The sequence below is a fragment of the Pholis gunnellus genome (genome assembly GCF_910591455.1).
Source record: "Pholis gunnellus genome assembly, chromosome: 21".
Classification (NCBI taxonomy): domain Eukaryota; kingdom Metazoa; phylum Chordata; class Actinopteri; order Perciformes; family Pholidae; genus Pholis; species Pholis gunnellus.
Window position 1 is genome coordinate 10,300,312 of NC_136548.1, and position 18,233 is coordinate 10,318,544.

Sequence of the window (18,233 nt, forward strand, 5' to 3'; positions counted from 1 at the left end):
CAGTCACATGCTGGCCAGGATGATAAATACATTCACATTGGAGACAACTGGGTGGGGGGGACCCGGGACCCGGCAGTGCTGCAAAGGAAGCGCTCGGTGGAAACTGGAAACTCGTGCAGCGATCGATTGCTACTGTCTGATCTCTGTGATGTAAAGATGGATGCCTGCCGAAATAGGTAAATAAACACAATTAGCAAAATATCGTGGCCGTGATTGCGGTATTCCTCGTAGATCCGATTTAAATTGGGGCTTTTACAAGCGTCGTTTTGAATCATTCGGGGGAGTTGAAAGGCGAACAGCCGCAGTGCAGCAGCGGTGCTGGGTTCGGGGACGAGCCTCGCTGTGGTCAAATGTAATTCTTCAACAGCAAAACCATTCAGCCGCTTTACAAATGTGTTGCATTGTTTCTATTTACTCCGCGTGGTTTGATACATTTGACACGTTTCGCTCGTAGCTGTAGCTGCTGTTGACCTGGGGTGGTCTGGGGGGGGATACCGCCTCTTGTAACGTTAACCTCTCGGCACGTTCAATTCCTCCAGCCTATTCATAGCCACGCTCTTTGTTTTCCTCAGCAAGGTTTTGGCTAAGCTATGCCTTCATTTGACCGTAATGCTCGGAGCAGCGAGGTGCTGCGTTTGATAACTCTGCTAACGTCACGTCTCTGTGGTTATTGAGATCTTGCAGTGCTACCACACCAACGCTGTTATTCTGTTTTTGTGTTATTCGCAGGCTATAAACGTGGGAAGCAACCCCCCCTCCCGTGTGTGTGTGTGTGTGTGTGTGTGTGTTTTCAACGTGCAAGTTGTAAGTAGCTGCATCACATCCAGGGCGTCAAATGTTGACCATTCACAGATTCGCAGGATTTAATGCCTAAACGTGTGTTTCCCTCCTGCTGCAGTCCTGTTCTGGCCAATGCTTGCTGCGCTACAGCATGACCACAGCAGCGTCGGCTCATCTGGTAGTTCTGGCAAATGAAAATGGAGGAGGTTTCAATGTCCAGCCTGGACAACAGCAAGCTGGAGGTACAGTCGAGCAAGGCCACGCCGTGTGATAGTAGTCCAAGCAGCCTTGGAAATGCACATTACATCTGCAGACACAGTCTGACTTGTGTCTCCTGTTTCCTCCGGCCCTTTCCTCCCAGGGCCTAGCTCAGGACATCCTGTCTGACCTGGTGGAGGATGCATGCCTGGGTCTTTGCTTCGAGGTCCACCGGGCCGTCAAGCAGGGCTATTTTTTCCTGGATGACACGGACCAAGAAAGCATGAGGGACTTTGGTGAGCTCAAAGTTGTTCTGTCTCCATATTTATTAAAGGTGACATGTTTCTTAAGTTGCCAACAGTTACCTCAGGGTAGAAAAGAAATTAGTGAATTCATTGTCCTTCCATATTTATGACACTAGATAATAAAGAAGGCCAAAGACAAAAGAACAATACATCCAGGCATTAAGCCAACAAAAGCTTTCTGTATTTCGACTTCTAAAGCAGGGCCGTTTATTGCTTGCTCTAAATTTCCAGAAATCGTGGACCAGCCGGGATTGGATGTGTTCGGCCAGGTGTACAACCAGTGGAAGAACAAAGAGTGTGTATGTCCCAACTGCAGCCGAAGCATTGCTGCCTCACGCTTTGCCCCGCATCTGGAGAAATGCCTGGGGATGGGACGCAACAGCAGCCGTATAGCCAACCGCAGGTATAAGAGTAAGACACCCAACCTCAGTGAAAACCAATACAAGCACTATAACAAGATTGTAAACTGTACAGATGTTTACCGTTTCCTTTGTTCTGTAAGCTCAGGACAATTAAGATCTTGTCGAAGTGTAATCACAATTTCTAACTGGAGAAGTTATGCTCTCGTTTAGTGTCTTCACTGGCGTGTAATGCTGACTCATTGTGTGTGTGTCATGCCTTCTTCTTCTTCTTCCCTCTTCTACAGAATAGTCACCGGTAACAACACCAACAACAAGTCAGAGAGCGACCAAGAGGATAATGACGACGTCAATGATAATGACTGGTCTTACGGGGCAGAGAAGAAAGGTGATGCACTGATGCTATGTTGCACCTCTTTTTAGTGATACTGAATGTCCGTTGCCAATAATAATAATTTCTAAAAAAACGATTACAAATGTTTCTTTGAATCTAAAATGTAACGTCTTTCTTTTACAGCCAAGAAAAGGAAATCTGACAAGGTACTCGATTAATAGAACAATCATGTGGAGCATTACACTGTTTTATTATCCCCATCATTAATTAATTTTATACAAACACATGGATTACATTAACTCATTTGTAATTTGTCAACTCAAACTCTATGTTTTTCTTATTCCACCTCAGAATCCAAACTCACCCAGAAGATCCAAGTCATTCAAGCATAAGAGCAGTAAGTGGAAATGAAGCCTTAAACCCTGTGTACTTATAACCTCATCGAATACTCATCACATTGTTATTTTAGAATAAATTAATTCCTAAATGAGGGCTTGCTTCATTCCTGTTGATATTGTTTTGAATACTCTTGGCTACGTATTGATCAGAGAAATTATGAAGTGAAGTAAATATGTATTTTAAATCACTGTAATTATCTGGTATGAGTGAATGAATGACGTCTAGTCTGCTGTGTCGTCCCACAGGCATGATGGGTCCTAGACGTCGCATGGACAACCAGGAGAGTCCGCGCATGCTGATGAAAGATGAGGCATTCCCTCAATAACACACTCAGCCACAAACACACATTCTCTTGCCATCGTGTGTGTGTGCACACACACACACACACACACACACAAACAGGCACACAGTAACACTCAACGGACTCAACGGACGTCCGTGTTATAGGTGACATTCATGGCGTTTGCTGCTCTGCAGAAGCAGTCCAGACCTCCCACTGTATACTTGACAGATTTTTTTTTTTTTTTTTTTCACAAAATCATCGTACCAACACTCATTTTTTTTCTTTTGTTGTAGTTCATTTTGTCTCAGATTTCTTTTTTTTCTTTTTTTTGCTGGAGTCCAAAATAATGAATATCACCATGTACGATTTCACTGCACAGAGGTAGCTTCTGGTGTCATTCATGCAGCGGCAGCTGTGTGAAGAGTGAACGTGTGCACATACACTATGTTGTTTTAAATACAGAAAGGTTTAGGTATTAGGTGTACTTCTATTTCCTCACCTTTTTAAAATGGCATTCTTTGAAAAATAATGTCAAAGACAATCATTACTGATGGTTTGTCTTTTATTTTAGCATTCACTGCAGGCTCATAGTTCTCCAGTTGAATCACAGTACAGTGTTTGAGAGAGAAGCAACCCTCAGTTTGTCATTCACCTGTGAAACCTTCTTTTAAAAAAAAGTTCAGAAAATGAACCCTTAATTCTACAAACAGGTATTTGCTGCGGACTGCAGGTTTGTTTCGTTTCATTTCATTCTCGGTGGATTTGTCGGCTTGTTTTCTAGCATTCAAAAAATGTCTTTGTATCATGTGTTTACATTGTAAAGGGTTACATATATCTTTGGTGTGATGTGATAGTGTAAATATTCCAATAGTTGAATTGCTGCTATCATGGCTCAGTTTGTTTCTTCTGTCTAGCATAATAAATGATTTGTTACCTGTCGTTATGTCTGGTGGTAACTTTGGACTGAATGGGGTTTTAATCGTAACTCTGCTCAAGTACGACTGAAGACCAAATGGCCAACAGGGGATGCTGTTGATCAAAAGAAGAGGACTAGAGCTGCTTCAGTTTTTTATTTTTTCAATACACCTCTCTTGTGGGGCTTAAATGTTGCTTTGTGAAAGTTTTTTTTTTTTTAATCCAGTGATGTGCTGTTGTAGATCTTATTCTTAGGGAACTGAGATATAGTAAACAAAAGTTCACACAGTTGGAGATTTGAATCAAAGAAAAATGTTATGCATCGAGTTCTCTGAACTGAAAACTGCCAGGGGAGTCAGTTATGCTGCCTTCATGTGCTCCTCCTAAACTCCGACATCTGAGCTGTTACTCGTTTTTGTGTTGGTGGTCCTTAACGCATGGCTAAAATAATGTATCTCAGATACATCATATGATGTAGAGGCAGTGTTATATAAAGAATTTGAGGAGTGTTTGTAAATTTGGCAACCCATCCTCAAGAGCTATGCGTGTTGAACCAGTGGTCAAAGAAGTAAAATTGCCCAATATATCACCAAAAAGCAAAGATTACAGATGGTCCAAAATATGAATGCGGGTTTATTTATTGGAAACTTGTACATTTTACACCATTAATCATATCACAACCTGACCATTCAACTACCAAACTGTAGGTAAAGAAGTTAAAACCAGTGATGAAAAGTAAGGAAGTACTGTAGTAATGTTTTGAGGTACTTGAGATTTACTTAAGTATACTCTATACTTCTACTGCACTAGATATCAGAGAGAAATAATGTCTTTACTCCACTACATTCATGACAGCTACTTTAGTTACTTTGCAAATCATTGACATAAAGAATGATCAATGCATAAATGATGATGCATTATTATAGTTACGCTCCAGCTTTGTAGTCAATAACCTATATAGAAAAAGTTATGAGTAATATAGTATACATTATTCTGAAATAGGCCATTCTCTATAATGAGCACTTTACCTTTTATACTTTAAGTATATATTTTGATGCAAATACTTTTACTTGTGACAAGTTTAATACAGGACGTTTAGTGTATTTCCACACTAAATATATTGCCACATTTACTGAAGTACAATATTTTCTCCCACCACTGGTTTAACTGCTGACACATAGATACATCAGTAGCTATTAACAGCCACAGTTCAATGTGTAGTTTTGTGTAGAAACAAAGTGACACAATGGAAAAACGAGGGGACGAGTGTATTAGACGTGTATCTGAATTAGGCTAAACATCATTTTAATGTGTTCACACAAAAAAGGATAAATGTTAGAGTAGGCGAGGGGAAGTAAGGAAACATTTCCGACATCCACGAATGCAGCATTTTGCATTCTGTGCGTGTGTGTGTGTACGCGTGTACATGTACATGTGTGTGTTTGTGTGTGCGTGTAGGTAGGCAGTTACAACAAGAATACTTCCCGGTATTGCTAAAGAGACACTCAGTTTGTCATAAGTCAGTCGTTAACATCAGCCTTGCTGAAATAGCTGCTAGTGAGCGATGTTAGGACTTAGGAACGAGGAGAGGAGGCGACAAACAGAACAGACACCACTTTGCTCTCCAGAAAACAAACAGTTGTAGCCAGAAGCAAATAAACCCGGAACTTGACACGGTAGGAAAACGAGCTAACATTAGCTAGCTTTTTGTGTGCATGCTGTCAAACCACAACCCGAGCTCACGTTAAAGTAACTGTAGCTATAGTTACTTTAACATTTGTACCAGCGACGTTCGTTAAGTAGCTTCATTGACTTCTTTGTGGACCGACATTATTGTGTCGGAAGTTCCCGTCACTTTTTAAAACCACTTGTGGATCCAGAAGATGGCATCGAGAGGATTCACGCACATGAATCTGAACGTGAGCCCCATGAATGTGGGGCATGCTGCGGGTATGAGGATGTCGGGTCTGCAGCAGGCTCCAGCGGGATACCCCCGGAGCATGAACAACGCGCCCCAGTACCAGGTTGGTTTTCTGCTCAATGTCTCTTCACTAAACGGGGAAATGTGCTCTAATGAAGGCGGGGGGTAGTCTGTTAAATTAGCTTCACTGAGGCTCAACTGTATGCTGCTTTTGAGAGTACATGCAGTCCTACATTTGGATGAAAACATTAAAGAAATATCCAGTTTTGACTTGACATATTAAAGTAAAAGCTCTGAATTTGTTTTTAAATATAAAGCTGTGGGCGCTACTTCCGCATTTGAATGTGCTTTGTACTGTACTTACTGCCACCAGTGAATTAAGTGCAACTTTTTTTTTTTTTATATGGCGTTTATAGTGATTTATAATTGTGTAGGCCCTACCTTCAGTATTTGGACGTTTAATGTATAATTAGTATTACAAATCAATGTGTTGTGCGTGTGTGAAAGAGAAACTCACGTGGCTGCCCTCAGCCTCCTGTCAGTTAGCTCGAAAACAAAAGTAAGTTCATCATCACCACCATCTGTCAGAGCTAAGGCTGCATATATTATCCCAGTGTTACCACCACGTGGTCTTGAGTTAATATGCATTATTACAGGTGTCTCGTGTTTGTTAGTTAGAGCCATATGGGTTCAGATGTTTTGTTGAAGGAGGGACCAAACAAAGGAAGCAGCACTGTTAAGACCATTCACATACATTGTTGATAAGTCTCTTAAATGTGGTGTATGTCAGACTATTACTGATTTATACGACAAGATAAAGATTGGAAAATCAAGAAATTAGCCATTATACACACATACAGGAAAAAATAATACATGCACGTTCACAAAAAACATCACAATAAAACACTTGTTTATGTTTAAATTGCTGTTCTCTACGTTATTGAATCTGCACGTCCTGTACATTTATGCTAAATATTCCCTTTTTGCTGTTCCTCATTTCTCTCCTTCACCCAATTAGCTTTAAATCTGATGTCAGAATCATCACATTGGGAGCATAAACCCAGGAACAAAATGTAACTACAGCATTCACATGCAAGCTTATTTTAATAACCACGCTTTTCTTCAAAAGGAGAGTAGTGAGTACTAGAAAAGGTCTGGAGAAAGAAACTTGTTCTTCAGTAATTGAACATTTTGAACGTGAAATCAGCTTCAGCTTTTTTTTTCTTCTTTAGCGCCCAGGGATGCCATCCAACAGAGCGGGGGGCCCCATGGGGTCAATGGGGGGTCAGCTGCCCGGTCCTTCTTATGGTGGTGGGAACATGCCCATGCGGCAAGGCATGTTGCCTCTAAGCATGGACGCCTCGAGGAAACGCTTCCTTCATCTGCATCAACAGCAGCAGCAAGAGGCACTGGGAGGCCTAAGACGAGGGTAAACTGTGAAGACGTGAGAGTGTTTTTGTGAGAGAAGGAGAAGAGAGGGAACGGGATAATGTCTCGGTTAATTGATCAACACAGCCTGGGGCCAAATCAGGGAATGGTACCAATTCATTCCAACTTTTTCTTTAAACAACGATAACAGTGAATAAACAACAATTAAGTATTTCCTTTTACTCTTACTCTTTCATGCACATCTTATTTCCTGCAACATGTACTCTTCTTTTAATAACTTAGAGATACAAAACCTAGTTTTGCAAATTTTGCCTGACTAAAACAAAAATACTGGTGTAAAGCCAAAGTCAACGAGGTTACATTTCTTCTTCTTATTGTTATTTTGTAGCTTTTTTTGATGTAATGATACCGGAAAGGTGTTCATGAGGATCATTCGTTTTAAAAGAGGAACGTCTCATGATGAAGATGGGTGTTTTTCCTCCTCATTCACAGCAAACATGATTACCTTAAGGACCTTTCTAGTAATGTTGTCCTCAGCCAGGACAACTACTACAGCAGTGCGTTTGTGTACTTAAACGGTTCTGAATGAACACAGCCTCCAGTGGGAAATGCTTTGCAAATTATAGTTCATGTAAAAAACAAAAATCATTGAACTGTAAATATATATTTCTCTACATAACACCGTAGAAGTCATATAGTCATAAAGATTCGGTGGCTAATTTTGCCTGTTATGGCTCATTAACAATATAACAACACCACCATTCATTCAGGATGTGTTACTCTCTCTGCAGACTGCTTGTGAAGTCTCTGTGCTGGTAAAAAGCAGATCACACAGACACGAGGATCGGAGTATCTCATGACTCGTCTTTGCTTCCAAAGCGGCGGACACGAGTGGATATTTTTGACTTCAAACAGCTCAGTGATATCACGCTCATAAATGTGGCGATCCGTGATGTGAGGCTGCATTTACAGCTCGTCCACAATGAGCCTCTTGTCTTTAAAGCTCTATCTCATAACACAAATCCTCAGAAGCGTCGCTGTGCCCGAAGCAGCGATCTAAATTCTTAATAATGAGCTTGGGAATTAAATTTAGTCCTCACGAGGGGGGAACTGCGTGATTTAATTAAAGAAACAAAACGACTTCTATGAAGTCAATAGCGATGATGATGATGATGATGATGATGGGTCAGAGCCCAAGGTGATCATTCGGTGGAAGTTAATGAAGAGGGAGCACTGGCCAAGGTTTTGTTGTTGCACTGTGAAGTCTTCCAAAATAGTTGATACTCAAATTAAGTAAATTAGGTCTTTCTGTTAATCTTGTATGTGTCATTCCTTTGTTTATTGGTGACTGCTTTGGAAATCATCTTGTTTATAATATTTTCTTTGGGATTTTTAGAGCAAAAAGACGCAAGATGGCTGACAAGGTTCTCCCACAGAGGGTAACAATGTTTTTCACCCCCCCAATCATACTTTAGATGGATTCAGTTTCTTCACAGTTGGCTGTCGTCCCTTACTATCCATGCATTGCTGTTGGCTCTTTAGATTCGAGACCTGGTCCCAGAGTCCCAGGCCTACATGGATCTCTTGGCGTTTGAGAGGAAACTGGATCAGACCATCGCCCGGAAGCGCATGGAGATTCAGGAAGCCATCAAGAAGCCCATTATGGTACAATTAAGAGTGCGTAGTCAGATGTTACAATACTGAAAAAGGATCATCGGAAATAACTTTCAAGCTTTACGAAGAGCTACCGAATCACAAGTTGAACGTTATCGTCCTCAACCAAACGCAGCTTAAAAAAAGTCTAAATTCCAAATGTGTCTTATTGAAACTTGTCATGGTTCATTTTTGTTTGAGAAACAGTTTTTTTTTTTACTGGAGTTCCTGATTATATGTGCTTGTTCATCTCTATGACGCAGCAAAAACGTAAGCTCAGGATCTACATTTCCAACACGTACACCCCCAGCAAACCCGAGGGCGAGGAGGCAGAGAAGGTGTCCTCCTGGGAGCTGAGAGTGGAGGGAAAGCTTCTGGAGGAAGTACGTGAACCCCTTTCTTCGTTTGAATCGTCTTTGCTCCGTTTCTCCATTGTCCCAGCGTGGTCCGACTCCCAAGTATTTCAGTATGTAGTTTCTAAAAAAAACTTCAGCCATTCAGCTCTGTTTGGCCTGTGTCCTTGGCTCAGACCACGCAACCAGATGTGTGTTTACAGCTCTCCCCACTCCCAGCGCTCAACTCCTCAAACACACACACACGCACACACACACACACAAAAGCTCATGTTCTCTTTTGAAACAAGGAATTGAAACCACCGGCCGTTACATACCATGATCTGACAAGCCTCCCCTCCCTCCATCAATTCCAGCTCCACTCATTGTGTCATCTGGGGCCACATGAAGGAGGATTTTCTTTTCACCCGTTTGGTTTCGGCATGCGTAGGAGTTTAGCACGGAGCAACAGAAGAAGAAAAGAGATGTGAGGGATGGAGGGAGAGGGGTCATGTTGTGCTAACAGACTTTAACGGGGCTTTGGAGAGGGCGGGGGCGCAACAGCTTTTACTAGTTGTCTACAGTTTTGTGCTTCCCCCCCCCCCCCCCCCCCCCCCCCCGAATGTGGTCAGAGCTAAACAATGTGGCTGCACAGACTGACACAGCACAATACGGAGACGTTAGATGGATAACACGCTCTCTCTCTTTTGCACTTTTTGTTCCCTAGCCTGGCAAGCAGAAGAGGAAGTTCTCATCTTTCTTCAAAAGCCTGGTGATCGAGCTCGATAAGGAGCTCTATGGACCTGACAACCACTTAGTGGAGGTATGACATCATCTTAAAGGCACGGGATGCATCCGTCTCAGAACATTTTAGGCCAAAATGCTCAGAGACGGCAAAAAAGGGGGAGTTCAGCTGGAATCATTAAAGCTTTTGGAGTCAATCCAAGAGCTCTTGCATCTTGAAGACATCCCACCATGTTTATTTAATAAATCCGAATCTATTATAATATCTATAATAATAGATACCCAACGATTGCACCATTTAAAAATACTGGCACCGTGCCACTACCGCGTGGGAGCGTTTGCTTGTATGAGTCCCACTTTCTGTATTTATTTCAGCTTAGATTTAGTTTTTATCTCTCATTGGACTTAATACAAATAATCTAAACTTCAGACTTTCTCTTTCAGTGGCACAGAATGCCCACTACTCAGGAGACGGACGGTTTCCAAGTCAAAAGGCCCGGCGACGTGAACGTGAAATGCACCCTCCTTCTCATGCTCGACCACCAGGTGCCTTTGCTCGGTTACCTCCTTGCTAACAGTCGTATCCCTTGATGGGAGGACTTACTTGCCTTTTTTCAACCACCACTTTCTTTGCTCCTTCTTCTTCTTCGCAGCCCCCTCAGTACAAACTGGACCCACGGTTGGCCCGTCTGCTGGGTGTGCACACACAGACGCGAGCCAGCATCATGCAAGCCCTGTGGCTCTACATCAAGAACAACAAGCTGCAGGATTGTCATGAGAAGGAGTACATCAACTGCAACCGCTATTTCAGACAGGTACAGGAACGGCTCTAAAGCTACGCGGGGGCAGCAAGACGCTAGCTGACCACTTAGGCATTTCCCACTGTTGCTTTGACATTCCGTGACTGTATAGGACTTCAAATGTGCAGCATGTAGTATATCGGGTTTCTTATGTTTCGATGCTTGTGGAGAGACAAAACAAAACCAAACTTTACCTTCATCGTGTCAAAATTGCTTCGTTTTTTTTAACCAAATCTGTTCAGATCTTCGGCTGTCCTCGCATGAGGTTCTCTGAGATTCCCATGAAACTGGCCGGCCTTCTGCAGCACCCTGAACCCATCATCATCAATCACATGATTAGGTAGGGCAATGTTGATCATTATCCCTCTTTCTGTGTTCTCCAGATCTCATTTATTATCCTGATTTTTCTTTTTTTTTCTCTGAGACTTTCGTTTTTGCTTATAAGCTTTGATTTGCAACCGTAATGCATTTATATGAACTATTGTTTTTTTTTAGCTTCATAATTCGGACCATGCTCTTAAACGTTTGCCTCAACTGCATTCTTGACTTGAACTTGGTTTTGCAGTGTGGACCCCACAGATCAGAAGAAGACGGCATGCTACGACATCGATGTGGAGGTGGATGACCCACTGAAGGGACAAATGAACAGTTTCCTGTCCTCTACAACCAACCAACAGGAAATTGCTGCGCTGGAGATGAAGGTAAGGCCTACCAGTCAGTCACCAGACGCTTGCTTTTAGGAGAATAGTAACAAAAGCGAAACTATGTCTGTACGTTTAGTTTATCTTTAAAGTAAACTAATTACCGCACCGGTTGTTTTCGCTGCAGATCCACGAGACGATTGAGTACATCAACCAGCTGAAGACCGAGAGAGACTTTATGCTGAGCTTCAGCAATAAACCTCAGGACTTCATCCAGGACTGGCTCAAGTCTCAGTCCAGAGATCTGAAGGTGAACATTGGCTCCCATCACTGATGTGCTGAATGTTTCCCAAAAGGAGTCTCTTTACACATGGTGTTGTTCAATTGCTGAATGTTTGCAAGTCTACTTACAACATCTTTAGCTGTGTAGTTTTTTAAGGAGATATTTGTTGATGTATTTCAGTCAGGTTGTTCTGTAGATATCTCACTGTATTCTCCACTTCTGTAGGCTTGTATGACTGTTGTATCATCAGTATATTAATGACAGCCCCAATAACATTTGTGTTTGCTTATATATTTTGTGCAGTCAGTGGTTTTCGTTCCTAAATTTGAACAGTTTTATTTCAAAGTATTTTTGGAGCATGTTTGCAAGGGGGGAAAAACTCTGGCATAGATTTCCCAATGTTTAATAAATATGATCTAAATACTATTTAAAATACATATTTTTTGGAATTAACACATTAGAACAGATTTCAAAAGTCAAATGGAAGCAAAAACAACAGTATTTTGCAGCATTGTTTGCTCAAATTAAATGGAGAGACTTCTGTGTCTTGACTGCCAAAGTGAAATGACCATTTACATTATTTGGGAATTTGGGAATGAAAGGTTTCTGTATCCATGAAATTGTGGTTCTTCGTGTTCAAAGATACATTTCCCTTTTTTTCGTCAGTTGATGACGGATGTGACAGGAAACCCAGAGGAGGAGAGGAGAACTGAGTTCTACCAGGCTCCCTGGGTACCAGAGGCAGTGGGCCGATACGTTTACTCCAGAGTAAGGAATCACACGGCCGACTATGCACTTCTTACATGTCTGATAGATGCTTTATTGTAAGGTGTAGATTGTGATTAGCTTTGATGTGCACTAACGCTATCTCTTTTCCCTTTTCAGTTGCAGCAGAGAAGACAAGAGTTGGAGCAGGTTTTGGGTATCCGACTCACCTAAAGACACATTCCGCTGCCAGCTTAATTTGGTTAATCAAATGTTAATGTTTACTCAATTGGAATTTTTGAATTTGCTGGGAAATCAATAAGCTAATGTTGCAGCCTAAATGCTCACACACACCCATCCTCAGTGACATGGTGTGATAGACCAGCGTTGAAGTGAGATACATAAAAGATAATAGTTCTGGGACCGAAGATATTAACATGTCCCTAATAATATGTTTGCATTGCATTGTTTATCACTTTTAGCCTCTTCAAATAATCTTTGCCTTGTTTTGCAATATGTTGTGTTTATGGTACAATATGCTTGAATATTAAGCATCGGTGCTGTGTAGGTGGTCTTCGCCATCACATTGTGTGCGATTTTGAAAAGGGTGTCTGTTTACCTTTACATTTGAGAGCCATAACCTTTAGAAAGGAGCAACTGCTAAATATATCCGTACTGAAAACATTGTACACCAGAAAAATATATATTTTATATTTCAAAAATCTATGTAGAAAATATGCATTGTGTTCTTTAAAAAACAGAACATAGGAATTCTTCAGATGTGAGAATTAATAAGAAGCTTTTTATGCCAACAATCATTTTAGGTGCTGTTTGTTTTTTCTCATGGTGGATATATTAGTTTGAAATGAAACATTTCTTGACTGTGTAAGAAAGCTCGATTTAGCTCTTTATTTGAGTCTCTTATTTTGTACTCCTTGGATGTTTACGTGCTGTTTTTGTTTGTTATTGGGGTTGTAGGGTTATTGTTATAATGTCAGGAATATGAACTGTGGCAGGCTGTTCAGATTAAAGGGTTCTTCCTGGGAGTTTAATACCTCCCAAGAAGTTTAACTGATATTAACAAAATAGGAATGCAGTTGTAGAGTGTCAACTAAACAATGCGCCAAATTGTTGTGAACAGTTTATAGTTTCATGGGTTGACTTTTCATTGAAATGCTATTTTGTTATGGTTTTGTATGAGGGGGTTTCATAAATGTTTTTAAACATTCTATATTAAGAGGTATCGCTGTGCCAAAATTTGTTTTGTGGAGAAGGCACTTAGAATTTGAGAAATGTTTTTGTACAGCCTCTGTAAAATGCTTGCATGTTGTGTATCAATCAAAGGCCTTTATCGTTTATACATTTTGAGTATTTTTTACAATAAATATACTTGCAAATATTTCTGATTTCATGATATAGAGCATATTACAAGGTTGCCAATGGTATTATTTTTTTAAATAATGGAGTAGACTTATATTCATATCCTTTACTGTGCAACCGCAGCTGTGTAATTACAGGCTGGGCCATGAGTGCACGTTAGGGCGGGTCTAGAGCTCAGGTTCCTCAGAGAGCAGCGGTTTCATGTGGTTTTCATATTTTCAGGTAGGGCTCACCTTACCTGTCTTTAACTGCCTAGACAGGTATACCACTCCTCAAATAACGGCCAACCAAAATACATCCTACACCCTTCACAGATCTGTGTTTCAGCTTGTAAGGTGAAAATGGTACTAAACAAAGATGTGCCCAAAGGTTTACACTGAATTAAACTTGTTGTTTAATGCTACATGTGTTTTTAAGAGTAAATTAAGCTTTGAAACTCAATTATTTAACGTTAAGTTAGTTAAAACGTGTTAAAAGGTCATGAAAACGGGAACTTAGATGCAAAAGGCAAAGCGGTCGGGGCTGAAAAATAATGTGTAGTTTTTGAAAAAGGCCTGTAGAGGGCGGTGTGCGCAGTGAAAAGGAAATCACCGAAGAAGAAGTCTTCCGGAAATACGCCTCTCCTCGAGCGGATGCAGAAAAATCCAAGATGGAGGTATACGGAGCTGACCATGTAGGTGTATTTTTTTTTCTGTCGTTTTGTTGGTTTTATTGTTAATATATTATCAAAGAGACGTCGCTATTATCTTTTAAGTCGAATGGTATTTTTAAAGTGGTTGTGAGTAGGAATGGCTGTGCGAGTCTGCTGTAAATAGTGAAATGTTACTTAATTCGAAACTATAAATGTGAACGTTAGAATTCTGCCGGTTTGCTGTCTCATTGTAGCTAACCTAGCTAACATTAACTGGCTAGCCAAGGCTCGCTGTCAACTGAACGTACAGCTAGCTTCAGCTAGCTACTCTGAATGATTGTCAGCATCCGTGTTCTCTGTAATTAAGTTAAGAGTACGATGTATGTTAAATACGTAACATAAATAACTAACGTTAGTAGTTTTAGGATCACCAAGCGTTCGTTAAGCTAGTTAGCTAACACTAACGTTAGCAAGTCTAATGTTAGTCAGCAGATTTAAACTACCAAGTAGTCCTGGGTAACGCTAACTTTTAGCCCATTTTATCAATGTATTGTTGCACTTATCTATCTCTAGCTTCTAGATCTCACTGTCAAGTAGCATTACCTTAACAGAGTGAACATTTTAGCACTAACGTTACTTATCCCGCTTCATGAGTTGCTGTTCACAGATTCGCAAAACATTTGCGTAGATAATTAAACGTTAATTTGGCATTCTTTTTTTTAGTAAATTGTCATTTATCCATCAAAAACTCTAGCTTCTTAAATGTGATTATTTTTGTAATATGAATTGGATATCTTTAGGTTTGCTACTGTTGGACAATACTGGGGACTCAGAAAACTTATGATGAACCATTTTCTCTTCTTTTTTTGACATTTTACAGACCAAACAGTTAACCAAAAACGAGTTAAATAAAGTTGGATTATTGTCATTGACAGATGGAGATGGGCGATAGTAAAGGTGGCTCGGGTCTCCGGCAGTACTACTTGTCTAAGATAGAAGATTTGCAGGTACGAAAATATTATATCTGCAAACTTTCAGCCGTTAATTTGACTGTATTGCACAATCTGCTTGCCTGTCAATCCTGAACCAATGTTTTCTCAACAGTTGACAGTAAATGACAAGAGCCAGAATCTCAGGCGTCTGCAGGCACAGAGAAATGAGCTCAACGCCAAAGGTACGTTGTTTGTCATCACGCAAATGTCCATATATTTTGTAATAGTATTTCATTCTATCACATAAAGCTGGACATAATATTTCCCCATGGGTGGAATTCTAACATTTTTACTCTTTGTCTCTCAGTGCGTCTCCTTCGCGAGGAGCTGCAGTTACTACAAGAGCAGGGGTCCTATGTAGGGGAAGTGGTGAGGGTCATGGACAAGAAGAAAGTGCTGGTTAAGGTATGCCGTGTACTTGTACTTTGTGCCACACTATCTTGAGTACTAGTGGACAGTTTAAATCAACATGTCTCCTCCTCATTTTTTAGGTTCATCCAGAAGGGAAATTTGTCGTGGATGTGGACAAGAACATTGACATCAATGATGTAAGTATTATAGTTGTTGTTTACCTAATAATGGTAAATAGTCTTGAGTCCTTGGATTGTTTTCGCACTGTTAGCTTAACTTTAACAAAAGAGAACAGTTGAACACACTATGCCTTTTATTTGTAACCACCGTAGCACATCAAACAAGCCATATTTGCCACCCTGTACATTCAGTCATTGATGATAAAGACAGGAAGTGTGCTTTCCTATTATCTCATCCCTATTGTAATTTCTGCATCAGGTGACTCCCAATTGCCGCGTAGCTCTGCGTAACGATAGCTACACCCTGCACAAGATCCTGCCCAACAAGGTGGACCCTCTGGTGTCCCTTATGATGGTGGAGAAGGTGCCGGACTCTACCTATGAAATGATTGGTGGCCTGGACAAGCAGATCAAGGAGATCAAAGAAGTGATTGAGCTGCCCGTCAAGCACCCAGAGCTGTTTGAGGCTTTAGGCATTGCACAGCCTAAGGTGAGTGATTGAGGAGAGCGCTAATAGTGCACAAGAGCACAAACCATGGCCTTTTAGATAAGCAAGCGTCTACAGCCACTCTGTGTATTGTTTAAACTTAAGCTTTAAACAAAAAAAAATCATCATCATCATTTTGAGATTAGGTTTCCAACCACCTAAAAAAGTGTTTAGTTTACTTGGAGATGCAAAGATCTTACGCGAGAATGGTGACGTGTAGGGCTGCAACAAATTATAATTTCCTCTATGGATTAATATACTGATTATCTTCTCGATTGGTTATGTGGTCTGTAAGACACAAACACTGAAACAATGCTCATCACACCACCTTAAAGCCCGAGGGGATGTTTTCAGATGTCTTGTTTTGACCACACAACAACTCTGGTCACGTTGTATCCGTGTGTCAGTGTGCAGTTGGTTCTGATGTCTGTTTTGAATGTGTGCAGGGCGTGCTGCTGTACGGCCCCCCGGGTACAGGGAAGACCCTGCTGGCCAGAGCTGTGGCCCACCACACTGACTGTACCTTCATCAGGGTGTCCGGCTCTGAGCTGGTCCAGAAGTTCATTGGAGAGGGTGAGACTCTGTCTCTTCTCAGCACTTTTATCAAATTATTTTCCATTGTCGGTTCATTTTTTAAAAAACTATCTGAATGTATAACCTCTTGCGGCAGGTGCCCGTATGGTGCGTGAGCTGTTCGTCATGGCCAGAGAACACGCTCCTTCCATCATCTTCATGGACGAGATCGACTCCATCGGGTCGTCTCGCCTGGAGGGCGGCTCAGGCGGCGACAGTGAGGTGCAGAGGACAATGCTGGAGCTGCTCAATCAGCTGGACGGTTTCGAGGCCACCAAGAACATCAAGGTAGCGCACACACAAACAGGATGTAGCTCAATCAGGTCACTTTTCATGCATTTACTGACTCTTAATGTGCTTTTATATAGGGCAGCCCTTCCCTCTGTTACAGTATATATAAAATAGTTGTAAGTGTTGTCAGTTGGTATTTAAAATTTAAAAAAACGTATCATATGAAGATGCATTTTATCAGTACATCTTCATTCATCTGTTTATATTCTAGCATTCAGTTATGGATGTTTCACAAAGTTGTTGGAAAATATTTCAATTAACACTTAAAAATTCCTTATCTTTCACAACTTCATTAGTGTTATAAGCCATTTATATAAATGTTTATATACTGATATTTAAATGCTTTCAGCTGTACTAATATCCATATGCATGTTGCTCAAAGCCTGGAGGAGAAAAAGAAGCTCTTTACCAAGATAATCTGTAGATATTATTTTTTTTAGATAGTATTTTTTCACAAGGTCTTTATATGCAATCCCATGATGGATGTGCCAGAAATAAAATAAATGAATATGCATTCATGTTATGTTTTTAATTTCCTTCTCTCAGGTCATCATGGCCACCAACCGCATTGACATATTGGACTCGGCTCTGCTCAGGCCTGGCAGGATCGACAGGAAGATCGAGTTCCCTCCTCCAAATGAAGAGGTAGTCACTTGCACAGTGTATTTATACACAAACTCATAAATGCTGTGGGCGGTTTTGTTTTGAGCATATCTTAATTCTGCACAATTAGGCCCGTCTGGACATCTTGAAGATCCATTCCAGGAAGATGAACCTGACACGAGGCATTCATCTGAGGAAGATTGCAGAGCTGATGCCTGGAGCCTCTGGTGCTGAGGTTAAGGTGAGAATATGCCCACTAAATGGTAGCAGTAGGTGGTAAATAAAGGCCTTTCACTTAATTTTCTTGTGTATTTTTTAGGGTGTTTGCACAGAGGCAGGGATGTACGCTCTGAGAGAAAGGAGAGTTCATGTCACCCAGGAGGACTTTGAGATGGCCGTGGCAAAGGTTTGTGTAACATTCTCTTGTACAGAGTATCTCATCTCACCTCTTATTTTGAATGTGCCTACTTGTTTCTACCTGCCTATTAATACTGCTCCGTGTCCTCTTCACCAGGTGATGCAGAAAGACAGTGAGAAGAACATGTCGATCAAGAAGCTGTGGAAGTAGAAGGCCTTCTGTAGTCTGGTCACAATGCGAACACATGTATATTTTCCTTCTTTTGTTTATGGTTTGGTTTATAATTGTCATTCTAGAGTAAATGGTTTCCCCAAATACTGGATGGTGTATGGCTTTTATTTCTCAGG

At 41.0% G+C, this 18,233-nt stretch overlaps 3 protein-coding genes across 6 annotated transcripts; all 3 read left to right on the plus strand.

Annotated features, from left to right (window-relative positions):
* Positions 1-62: 62 nt before the first annotated feature.
* On the plus strand, positions 63-3,597 carry atxn7l3b (ataxin 7 like 3b). Of its 3 annotated transcripts, XM_079183319.1 has the most exons (9): positions 63-176; positions 730-804; positions 899-1,022; positions 1,142-1,274; positions 1,515-1,686; positions 1,930-2,030; positions 2,160-2,182; positions 2,328-2,373; positions 2,621-3,597. In XM_079183319.1, exons 3-9 carry the CDS (start codon positions 972-974, stop codon positions 2,698-2,700), a joined length of 606 nt encoding a protein of 201 aa, XP_079039445.1. In that variant the 5' UTR covers positions 63-176; positions 730-804; positions 899-971; the 3' UTR covers positions 2,701-3,597. The 3 variants fall into 3 exon arrangements, with proteins under 3 accessions (XP_079039445.1, XP_079039446.1, XP_079039447.1); XM_079183320.1 differs by having other exon boundaries at positions 730-1,022; XM_079183321.1 differs by lacking the exon at positions 730-804 and having other exon boundaries at positions 142-176.
* Positions 3,598-5,040: 1,443 nt separating this feature from the next.
* Positions 5,041-13,434, plus strand: smarcd2 (SWI/SNF related BAF chromatin remodeling complex subunit D2). 2 transcript variants are annotated; one of them, XM_079183315.1, is made up of 13 exons: positions 5,041-5,597; positions 6,727-6,923; positions 8,280-8,322; positions 8,426-8,560; positions 8,800-8,919; positions 9,596-9,691; positions 10,057-10,158; positions 10,266-10,427; positions 10,655-10,752; positions 10,978-11,113; positions 11,241-11,363; positions 12,003-12,104; positions 12,222-13,434. In XM_079183315.1, the coding sequence occupies exons 1-13, from the start codon at positions 5,457-5,459 to the stop codon at positions 12,273-12,275; spliced, it is 1,509 nt and encodes a 502-aa protein (XP_079039441.1). In that variant the 5' UTR covers positions 5,041-5,456; the 3' UTR covers positions 12,276-13,434. The 2 variants fall into 2 exon arrangements, with proteins under 2 accessions (XP_079039441.1, XP_079039442.1); XM_079183316.1 differs by having other exon boundaries at positions 8,426-8,548.
* Positions 13,435-14,039: 605 nt separating this feature from the next.
* On the plus strand, positions 14,040-18,203 carry psmc5 (proteasome 26S subunit, ATPase 5). Its single transcript, XM_079183064.1, has 12 exons — positions 14,040-14,094; positions 14,988-15,059; positions 15,157-15,226; positions 15,352-15,449; positions 15,536-15,592; positions 15,834-16,064; positions 16,508-16,634; positions 16,732-16,922; positions 17,472-17,570; positions 17,659-17,769; positions 17,848-17,934; positions 18,043-18,203. Exons 1-12 carry the CDS (start codon positions 14,071-14,073, stop codon positions 18,094-18,096), a joined length of 1,221 nt encoding a protein of 406 aa, XP_079039190.1. The 5' UTR covers positions 14,040-14,070; the 3' UTR covers positions 18,097-18,203.
* The last annotated feature ends 30 nt before the right edge of the window (positions 18,204-18,233 follow it).

Coding starts and splice junctions, on each gene's coding strand:
- smarcd2 (XM_079183315.1), top strand. CDS start 5,457: ATGGCATCGAGAGGATTCACGCACATGAATCTGAACGTGAGCCCCATG. Junction 9,692..10,056: donor CTGACAACCACTTAGTGGAG/GTATGACATCAT, acceptor TTTCTCTTTCAG/TGGCACAGAATGCCCACTAC. Junction 12,105..12,221: donor GCCGATACGTTTACTCCAGA/GTAAGGAATCAC, acceptor TTCCCTTTTCAG/TTGCAGCAGAGAAGACAAGA.
- atxn7l3b (XM_079183320.1), top strand. CDS start 972: ATGAAAATGGAGGAGGTTTCAATGTCCAGCCTGGACAACAGCAAGCTG. Junction 1,275..1,514: donor AGAAAGCATGAGGGACTTTG/GTGAGCTCAAAG, acceptor CTAAATTTCCAG/AAATCGTGGACCAGCCGGGA. Junction 2,183..2,327: donor AGAAAAGGAAATCTGACAAG/GTACTCGATTAA, acceptor ATTCCACCTCAG/AATCCAAACTCACCCAGAAG.
- psmc5 (XM_079183064.1), top strand. CDS start 14,071: ATGGAGGTATACGGAGCTGACCAT. Junction 15,060..15,156: donor CTAAGATAGAAGATTTGCAG/GTACGAAAATAT, acceptor TTTTCTCAACAG/TTGACAGTAAATGACAAGAG. Junction 16,635..16,731: donor CCAGAAGTTCATTGGAGAGG/GTGAGACTCTGT, acceptor CTCTTGCGGCAG/GTGCCCGTATGGTGCGTGAG.